Below are 11,246 nucleotides of genomic sequence, written 5' to 3' on the forward strand. Positions count from 1 at the left end.
GAGAAGTAGCAGCTTTTACTTAAGTGTTATGACAAACTAGCTGAAATTGTCAAGTCATTCAGAAGAAAGTAACTATGTCAAACTAAGTAGAATTGATGCAACCAGGTTTGAGAAGAATGAAGGCATTTCTGTTGTTAGTAATTTCAGTAATTTTGTATGAAGTTTGGCTTTCCAGTGCTCCAGCTGTGTAGTTTAAGGCAGAGTAAATGGCATAACTGAGTAATTTAGCTTGGTGCATGCCAATAGCACTGTTTATAAAAACTCCTCAGGGCTGATAAGGAGTAGCACAAAGTAGTCACGTTACAATGTCAATGTTACCAGTGCATAGCAGAAAGCCAATGTGATGGATCCCTCAGATTCCCAGTTGTAACTATCACTAAAAATTAACACCTAGGAATTTCTTGGCTTTCCAAAGTAAAGCAGCAACACAGTACAGCAGGTTGTCCCTTCCAGAAAGTAGAAAAACTCCTTGTAAACCAGTGGGACCACTACTGTAGTACCTCCCAAGACTTAGCTTCCCGTTGCTCCTAAGCCAAAGAATTTCTATAGGACTGATCGTGTGTTCCTATAGAGTCTACGTGAATACGGGCACCCCCCAGCTGGGGCTTCAAAGTAACATTGCAATGCATGTGGACTATTTGGATACCTCACCTTTGTGGGAAAAAGAGCTGAATACACCATAGAGATCATGGCAGCATTTAGAAAAGAAGCTTCTCTTCACCTGAGGAACTGGTTAGAGAAGCTAAAGAGATGTTTTTAAAGTGGTATTGATGAAAATTAGCAACTTGTATCTAAACTGGCACGCACTTCTGAAGACTAACAGTTGGGAAGCACTACTATTATATCGCCCCCAGGCATTATTTAAACATTTTTCCTGAGGGGAAAAAGTAACAGTGCCTTCCCCCCATAGCTACTCTACATCACAGTAGATTTAGGAGTTTTACTTTACTATCCATTTCAAGGATAATAACCAGATTAGAATAGGAGAATTATTTAAACAAACAAACAAACAAACAAAAGGCCCAAATTATTTACATACAGTGAAGATCAAGACAAGCTTGGATTATGGCAAGTTTAAGTAAGTAATGGGGAAGTTAACTCTTTTCCTTTAATTAAACATGCAAGTGTATTCTTCTAGCTTCACCTCATTCTCACTCCACTCTGTTAAGTAAACTAACACGGTTATTTCCATCTCACTCTGGTGATACTGCATTAAGGGAATTCTTAAAAATGCACGCTATTTTACTGAATGTAAATGTTGATAAAGTCAGTCAAGCAAGTGTGTGCCTTCCCCCATTCTGCCCCTTTACAGGGCATGAATCAGAATTTGGCAGAGATCGGAAGGATTTTGAATGCCATGGAGAGGATGGACATACCTGCTGTCAGTTTTTTTAAACAACATCTATTTTGTGCTAGTAATGAGGGGAGATTCATATTTTGTGTCTTTAGAAAGGGAGCTTCTTTTATCTAAAAAGTTGTGCCTAGAATATGGATCAATACTTTAATCTCAAAAAGAAGCAATAAATGAAGTTATACAAGCAACAGTTATGTAAAAAAATTCAATGGCTACACAGATCAAGTAAAATACTCTGAAAATGACACCAAATATTAACAACTACTGGACCAAATCACTGAATTATTTATAAGTAAAAATTTTGTTAAAACATTTATTGTCTGTAGAAACAAAATTTACATTGATTTTATATAAACTATGTTAAACATACATATAAACATACCTACATCTTAATATATACTTATGAATGAGGCTTTTAGATATGGGGTAACATTGTCAAAAGCACCATTGTGGACTCCAAAGACTACAGACTTAAAATGCATTTGCATTTAACTCCATCTTCAGTAGTTTAATAATGTCATTTCTTATCCACACTTAGAAATAATTACATTAAAGGTTTCTAATATCGTGTTTGCATGTGTACATACATGTGCACATACACACATCAGATGGTCCTTGTGAAACTACAGTATAAATAAGGTCAACATTAATATATTCCTCAGAAGTGGACATTAGTCCACATCCTCATTCAATTGGGGAAAAAAAAAAATTCCTGCTATTCTTAAAATGAAACAATGAGGCCTTTTTTATTCCATGAAGAGCATACTCAAACAACAACTGTTTCCACCCCATCTCTTCCCTCAACAATAAAGGCGTAAGAGAAGCCAGTCACAAAATAAAAGCCATCTACTACATTATTTACAGAGAATGAAATATTAAAAAGACAACATGAGATTTAGACTGCTTAGACAAAATTCAGAGCAATGAACAGTGAACAGAAAACTGCATTAAAGTGGCAGGCAGCACAGACCTATTAAACCACATGGCTAAATACCTACTCAAAAACCCCTCCAACAACAAAAACCATCAGGCACGGAAGGAAGGGCAGGTGTGACGACAATAGTTTTTCTCGGATCTTAACACTGAAAATTTATGTTCGCCAAGCTTGAAACAGAACACACTTAAATGTTCATCACTGTCCTTAAGGTCTATTAAGAAGTGTTAGAAGTAGGCTTTCAAACATCTTGAAATGGCTTTTTTTTTTCCCTTCGTAAGGAAGCTGAAGAACCTCCTGTCTTCAAATCCTGCAGCAATGGAATGAAGTCTGTCAAGGGCCAGAGTTATGTGCAGAAACATCCTTTTTTTTTTTTTCCCCAGATTCATTACGATGCAAGTCTGAAGTCTTTCTTTTAGAGAGCTCTCCCATACAGAACTTTGTAGATTGCTGTTCAGATGCTTAAAAGAAAGGCAAGAGGCAAGTTTCTACACCACATGGGAAAAGATCCCTTCAGAAAGCAAGTAAGTTGAAGAACTCCCTCTATTTACAGTCTTCTAAGGTGAATACTGAGAAATCAAGTCTCTCTCTGCTATAATCTTTAATCATCTCCAAGCAACTCTCGCTATCCTTTTCCAAGACATGGCAGAATATGACCTTCCGATGCATAACAAGCAAGTTTTGAGAACCTTGCCTTTTTTAATGCCACAAAAGTATAATCTTGGTTTTTGTTTTCTTTTTAAAGCAACTAAGTTCATATGAAGAAAATTCAGCATTTCACCCTGAGGCCCTGGGAGAAAAGGCAGCAAGTAAATCATTAACACAACTGGTGATCAGCTGAATTTACTCCCATCCTCTGCTATCAGTTACCTGAGTTGAGACAGTTAATGTCCAGGTCTCCAGACCATCTAAATCCATCAGGTAAGATGATTTTAAACAGATAAGGAATTATCAGAGTTAAGGCAGGCTTGTAGAAGCCTTGCAATGTGTTGCTTCTTACTAGCCCCAGATTTTTGTTAACCTTGTGAACACAGTCATCACAAAGTTTAAAATGAGGTTTCTAACCAATCTATGCAGAGATTAAATGGATCAGCAATATAAATGCTAACATCACAACTTCATTATTTCAGACACTTACAAGGAAGACTCTAGTCTTATTAAACCCATTGCATTGTGGATAGCAATTAAAAAAATTTCACATGTGAACAACTGAGAATATGACATGAGCATTTAACAGCCATTTCAAGTTAACCAAAAGAAAGGCAATTCACATGTATATTTTCAAAGTATAAAACAGAACGCTAGAAAGCTCTTAGACAATCACATTTTTAACTTGCCCTTCCAATGCAAATGCAGTGATAGACTACTAATACAAGAGACACTGTTTTCCTTCTGAGGCTGAGGCTTACACACGTATTTAAAGTGGTTATTTTAACAACTGTTATCAGTCCATGCTCCCATTAGAAACAATGAAATACTCAGGATATTACTTAAGTCTTTGTACAGGTGTTTTCTACAATGCAGTCACAATACAGAAAGGCACTATGTTATTCAAGTAATTTGACCTTTCTTCTACTTAACACTTTTTCTTGTGCCTTCACAACCCAATCAGTAACTTCAACACATTGCTCTCAACCAGACACATTCCAGCACAACAGAACTCTTCTGTGCTAAAAGAATGAGCAAGCTGATTTGTGTATGAGTATATAGACAGTCTCTGTAATTCACGATAAATCTACACAGCAATGTCTCACACGAGAAAATATCACAGAGTAGATGCCTCTAGCACCCAAGCCAGTCTCAGAATTCAATTTCTGTATTAATTTTATAAAATACAGGAAGTTTTATCAGGACAGAATCCCAAATTAGTGAAGTAAAGTTATCAGTAAAGAGTGTGATTTGAGCAAATAGTATTACCTTAAATAAAAGCTAAAAGTGACTGAAACATTGACTACATTTCATCATACGACATTCATCTTGGGACCAAGGGTGGGCAAGGGGTGGTGGGGAGGAAATCAAAGTCAGTAAACATGCCAAAAAACCCTTGTTTGTAATATGTTGCTCACAGTTGTAGACATAAAAAACAAAGCGAAACTGTTAAAGTACAAAACAAGTTAGAGATACCTAGTCATGCACAGATAAAATAAGAAAGCACAAAATCAGAGGAGCCAGTCACACTTTTAAACCTGGTTAAAGCAGCATTAACTGACTGAAGTCTGACTACTTCAGCATTACTTCCAAACAGTGTTAGCAAAACTGCCATGTCAGAAGTTTCTTCGTGCATCCACTTTTCCCATTTGCTCAACAACGAGTTCTCTTCCAGGCTTTAATAAGAATACTGCAGGAAGCTTACAGAAATAGTAGTATCCTGTTGAATAAGACAATATAGCTTCAGTAGTTTGTCCTGTATCATATATGGTTTCACTTCTTACGTGCTTTAGCACATTCAGGAGCAGTGTGAATAGCTTGTCAGCTTGAGGGTAAGCCTGCCCTCATCTGCAGAGTACATGCAGCACTCCCCTGCCAGCAGGCTGTTTAACTGCAGCTGCTCCACATTTGCTTTGGGTTGACTCACTTAACCTGTTGTTTCAATTCCTTATTTTCACCTCCCAGTAAATCTACACAGGATGATTTTGCCAGATTCATCACTGACAGCATTAGTAAATAAGTATTTTCTTCTCTGCAGAAAGGTGCCTGCCTCTATTTGACCAGGCATTTCTTTTACTTTAGCTTCCCATTTTGTGTACACATGTCAAAGTTACTGAAAAACTAGCTGAATCATTAATGATTGTTATTTAAACTGAAAACTTGAGTTTTAGAAACAAACCATCTGGTGTTATTGTTGAATGACCATAACATCAATAAGTGTGGCACACTTCCTGCCTGCTTATTCCCTATGAACACTAAGCAGTACACCCCATGAACTGAAGATTTTAAATGACACTATTTCAGCTGTTCTGAGCCATACCTACACTTTCATATAGCATCTCTACTGAAGGCATTGTGGAAAAAACATTACAAAAAAGCAGGCAGGAATCACATCCTGACTTTCCATCACCGCCCCCCCCCCAAAAAAAAAAACCAAACCCCAAAACCAAAAGATTTCCTTTTCTCTGAACATACCTCTACCCAGTATTAGAATTCTGATCTACTATCCACAACAGAGACTAGCCTGCATTCTATATGGCTAACGCTGCCTTGGAAATTATGGAAATACATTAGCCTGCATATATTGTGGATATGGTGAACAACTTTTTTCTTATTTAAGAACATCTCTGAAAACTACTTGCTATGCATCTTTAATTTACCAGCAATAAAAAGTCTGAACAAATCTGTAATACATACACACAACCCTATCATATATTAAGGCAAAGGCTATAAACAGAAAATAAGCACAATATTGTTTATAGCTGCTTATAAAACATCTCTGGCTATTTGAGTTTTGCACACAGCATAACAATATTGCAGTACAGTAATCTTCAGAGAATTACTGGGATTTTAAACAAAATTACAAACTATCTGCATTTAAAGCAGTTTCAATTTCGAACAGCTTTGTCAGAAGACATGCTTATAAAAAACTTACGTTTTTTGTTTTTCTTGTAATTAAATACTTCAGGCCCCAATTTCAGAATCCAGGAAATCACCAAGTCATTTATGACGAAAAAGATTAGAGAACATGTGGTTTGGTCAAGAGTGTCATACACCAAAAAATATAATGAGACAGAATAATTTTGAATACAGAGCAACTAATCCTCTAACAAACCCAAGCATGCTTTCAGTGCAGTTATAAGCTACTGCTACAGTACATTACATACCTGCCTCTTACCATTCATTTTAATCAAATACTGCAAGTTGTCCAAACATTCTAACAATTTACAAATGTATATACACATCAGAAACTCAAGTATATTATTAAACTAAAATAAAGCAATACAAAATACTGTTTTACGGAAATGACTGAACAGAGGTGTAAAATCTATTGCACAACCTAAAAGGTCATTACTTGGAAAATCCTGAGCTAATGTGCTATTACCAAACAATTCAGGCACTTTTTTTTTTTTCCTTTTTTTTTATTACATAAGCAATAAACTTTCAACATACAAACCTCTGGGTATAACAACTCAAGTTCCATCTGTAACATCATGCTTAGAGGAAAAAGTATTCAATAAATAAGACTCCCTTCGATGACTTCTTTACTTGAGACTGGTATGCAAAAGGAACTAAAGGTACATACTACAATGTTTCAATTGAATACTGTACTTTAAAAGCAATTATTAAAACTGTAAAAAAGTTCTGTAGCGTTCCACTACTGAAAAATAAAGTTATTCTTAATCAAGTTACAGGGTTAGTTCCTTTATTCTATTTTAAGTCTTGACAAAGTTGTCAAAAAATGAACAGATGCTCCCTTCACTGTGTTATCCATTTCAACTTCAGAATCACAGCTTAATTCAGGTTTCTGTTGCAATATTTAAATTTCCCTACAGAGAAGAAAAAACCAAAATCATTACTGTCATGTTGTAACAGTGGAAAAAAGCCTCCTAACTTTCCTAAGTACTGTATTATTATAGTATATAACATACAGGGTTCTTTCAATTACAGGTTGAAACAGCACAACTGTAAAGACAGTACCTTAAAGGATACATGTGCATAATTATTTCAAAAGGGTAAAATAAAGATCTTCAGACCAGTTTAACAAATCTGAAGGACAAGTTTAGTTATTACAATAGGCAAAATATAGCAAATGCTAGAAATCTCAGGAATGGTTTTGTTTTTTTAAGAATTAGCCAACCAGCAATCAGTACGCTGTTAAGAAAATGGCTGTGTTATTCTTCAGAATTTATTTTACTTTAACTCAAAGATACTCAAGTTCTTCATCAGGCCTAAAAATCAATATTCAGATCTTATTATGCTTGTCTAATTCAGATCATAATCTCCAGCAGCCAGATTGTGTTAAGCATGCTTTATGGGTTCCAGACAAAAACCTTAATATCCAATTATAGAAGAGCATTGGCAATTACTGGGGCAAAGCTCACTACAACAAAATTATGGCACTTCTATGCCCAAGGTTACAAGGTCATAGTTTTTGGAAACAATCCTTCTCCATCTATTTGCCACTAATTCCACTTCAATTTAGCCTTCAGAGATCATACTTCTCAGAATCCATGCAAATGTAAAAGGCATTCACCAGTATACTTCCATAATAAGTGCCCCATTTACCTTGTCCAAAGTGTTTGTTTTCTTTCTCGGTTTTGGGGTTGGTTTTTTGGGGGGTTTTGGGTGTGTGGGGGGGGGGGGGGGGTTACTTTTTCTTGCCACTGGGCTGTAGACTTGAGGGTTTTTTAAAACAGCTCTAAGAACCTACGCTTCTCCGCTCTAAAGAACTGAACTGTAATCCAACTACAAATGCTTATGCAAGTATTTCCTTGTAGCTAGCTGGACACAGAATTACAAAACAAACAAGAATTTGCATAGGAACAAAGAACTGCAAGGGGCTGTGCAGGTCATCTAATGCAATTCTCCCATGTCACAAGTAACCTCATACTACTTTGATCATACTTGATCAATTCTCATAGAGGATTTAGAATGTTTTAACTACTGATCCTCACAAAAGCTGTAACATTTCATATGGTTCAGAAGTTCTTCTGCAATTCAAGATTATTGTTGTCCCATACGCACTGCAAATCAAGAGGTATCATAAAACAGATGTGCTTAATTATTTCAGCTTGAGCTTATCAAACCATCTTACACAGACACTATTTAGTGTAGGATGCTTTAGTCAGAACAGCACTCCAGCATGTACTTTAAAGCACATGAGTAATTTAAGGTAACATAACAATGAGGAGAAACACACAGACGTAGTAAAAGAAAAAAATTATTAATACCCTTCACATTTATTTAACACCATAGCCTAAGAGGACATAATACGTTTTTTTACAGAGGGCCACTTTCTCTTCCTATTAATAGAAAGAGAGATCACCTGGGCTCAAGGAGGGAATGCTGAAACACAGGCAACCACAGAATCTCAGAGGCTGCCTCTGATTTGCAATTACCCAAAGCAAGTTTCAGCAAGCTTCCATGGAATAAACATGGAGGAAATATGAGTGCAGAATCAGGTTTGCCTGTAAAGTACAGAGAGCCAATATTCTGGAGAATCCCATCCAAGTTATTCCATGTGGATTTAAAAATTGGAATGGATCCCATAAATATGAATATTTTATAAATGGCTTCATGAAAAATAAGTTAAGCCAACTTACCTTTTCTTTCCTCAAAAATCCATCTCTGAATTTATTAGTGGTAAATCCCCTTATGCCAACAGAACGTAACCGCTGGTACTTAGCCTGAATATATAAACCCTTCTGTACTAAGCCTGATTTATAATGGGATTGCAAACGGCCATCTGCAAAGTTGCTCTGTAAGGGTTGGGGAAGGGAGGGGAGAAAAAAAAATGTGCAAAATGAGGGCATCAAAACTCAACAGTTTATATTTACAGTTATACACATATAAAACTTACAGTACTGAACAGCAGAAGCATGCATTTGCAAGTGTAGAGCCTCTTCCTCTATTTCCCATTTAATATTCCTTAGACCACTAGCTACCACGTGGCTCAAAGAACTGCTGTATCGTACTTACTGTTTAAAACATCTGAAATTAAACTTCCTCATAGAAAAAAGTGTATTATACAACATTTTAACATTTTTTCAAACTTTAATAAAAGTAAACCAGCATCAACAAAAAAGTTTAAGACAACACCTCACTGTTGCTAACGAATTCAGTAATGTCAGGCCTGCAGTGGGCACACATGGTGAGTCTAAAAAAAGTCATACCAAACAGAAGTCAGTATATATATTTTTCCTATAGTTTTAAGATCTGACAGTCTGAACATACCTTCATTGCTCTATGCCTTTGCTACCTCCAGACTGGAATACTGTAAACTAACCCAGTGAGGGACCAGGAGCAGAGGCCACAGAGATAACAAAAGGCTTACAGGTGAATGGCATTATAAATACAGAGAAAGAATACAGCAAGATCAACACTGACCACAGCAGCTGAAGTTATAGAAAGGTTTTCATTCCTAAGCACTCAGACCTCCAACAAAATAGGCAGTAAAAATCTTTAGCGTAAGAAAAACCCCATTTATCATAATTTCTCAGTTTTCCAGTACTGCCATTTTAAGTTTTCCAACATGGTCCTGACAGAAAGCATTCCTGTATATATTCATCCTTTAAATTTAAACAAACAATGGCTTTCCACCTAGAAAGAAGAAACAACCTGACCATATAAAATTCTTGTCTTTTACAAACACCTTTAAAGGGTGGGAGAGAACAAAGTACATCACAGAAATAGACCTTCTTGAGCATGACTCAGTTACTTTGGTGAAATCAGTCTCCTTTTGACAGGGTAAGGATCACTTCAAGAAAAATCACATGCTCTGAGGTTGCAGTAAGTTTGATACCAGTTTTTCCACTGTGTTTTTCACTGTGTGGCTCGTGAACAGTAAGAAAGGACTGTACAGAACAGAAGTTCCTTTATGCAAATGTGGAGGTTTTGTTATTTCCCAAATCATTTCACCCATGTACTACATAGGAGATAACAGGGAAACTGGCCCCATCAGTCCCCCATGGTGCTCGTAGGCAGAGGACACTTGCAGAAGGCTATTAAATGCTAACCCCTTTCCTGAAAAGTAGACTCCAGGCACAATACAACTAAGTTCTTTAAGTAGGTATATGCCTACCATAGGGAAAACTGAAGGGCATTTTTAACACTGGATTATGCCCCTGAACAGTTAAAATTAAAAGTTCCCATTTCCCCCCCACCTGCTGTGGTTCTCTGCTTTGACACAGGTGGCTGGAGAGGAGGCCTTAGCAGTCTGCCACTGCATTTGTGTGACAGCAAGCAAAGGAGCACAATGAATAAGGGGGGGGGGGGGGGGGGGAAGGAAAAAGAGACTGAAAATGAGATTACACGCAGCTTAAAAGTTTCAACTCAAGTATCTACATATTCCATAAGCGGGGAAGGAGGGAAATAGCAGTATTATTAATGTAGAACAGAATCAGCTGTAGACAAAGTTAACAGATTATACATACATTTGGTATGTATGCACTGCAGTCACACACAGCTTAGAGCAAAATGATGTAATCTAAAGTGCGTGGAAAACATCATTAAATTCTGGTCTAAAGTAAGAGAAAAATCTGCTAAAGTGACATCTAGTTTTACATTAAGACTATTTTATAAATAGTGCTAATGACAATGCCTATGAACCAATGGCCTCAAGCTCCGAAATAAGTCTATATGAGCGAATTTATGCCATCGCACTGGGTCTGGCTGGGATGGAGTTGGTTTTCTTCCCGGACTTGTGACTAAAACAGCAGTGGTAACATTGCCTGGGGACCGGCTGGGCATCAGTCAGCTGGCGGGAGGTGGTGAGGGACTGTCTTTGCATCACTTGTTTCTTCCTCTTCACTTCTTAAACCGTCTTCATCTTAGCCCATGAGTTTTCTCACTTTTGCTCTCCGTATTCTCTCTCCCATCCTGCTGGGGGAGGAGGGGAGCTGATGGGAGAGGGGGCAGGAGCTGTGTGGTGCTTAGCTGCTGGCTGGGGTGAACCCACCACAGCCATTAATACGCTGAACTGTCTTAAACAGTGAACAGAGTTTAGTTCTAACGATTTCCGTGCATGTACCCGCTTAATGGTTGGCTTAATGATTCATTGCAAAGTGTCATTACAAAAAAAGACCTTTTAAATTTTACAAGATTTCCCCAGATCCTGTACAAAACTGCTGTTCTAAAATATCTTATTTTTCTTCCAAAAACTTTAACATACTGCAAGACCATATATGGTTTTTTTAAAATACTCTAAGTAACCCCCCTTTTTTGCTTATTAAGTTAAAATGCCCCCATTGTATATACCAAGAAGAAATGCAGTGAGGTTTTGGGTTTTGTTTTGGGTTGGGGGGGGGG

General features: G+C 37.1%; 1 protein-coding gene across 1 annotated transcript in view; it reads right to left on the reverse strand.

The window, feature by feature from the left end:
* Positions 1-6,015: 6,015 nt before the first annotated feature.
* Positions 6,016-11,246, reverse strand: part of LOC104834144 (chromosome unknown open reading frame, human CXorf23) — a 23,466-nt gene continuing 18,235 nt past the window's right edge. Inside the window, exons 10-11 of the mRNA XM_010571264.1 lie at positions 8,543-8,698; positions 6,016-6,766 (exon numbers count right to left, since the gene is read on the reverse strand). Of these exons, the coding sequence (XP_010569566.1) occupies positions 6,737-6,766; positions 8,543-8,698 (186 nt within the window). The 3' untranslated portion in view covers positions 6,016-6,736. The remainder of the gene's footprint in view (positions 6,767-8,542; positions 8,699-11,246) is intronic.

This window comes from Haliaeetus leucocephalus, unplaced genomic scaffold, assembly GCF_000737465.1.
Source record: "Haliaeetus leucocephalus isolate CR32 unplaced genomic scaffold, Haliaeetus_leucocephalus-4.0 Scaffold317, whole genome shotgun sequence".
Lineage (NCBI taxonomy): Eukaryota > Metazoa > Chordata > Aves > Accipitriformes > Accipitridae > Haliaeetus > Haliaeetus leucocephalus.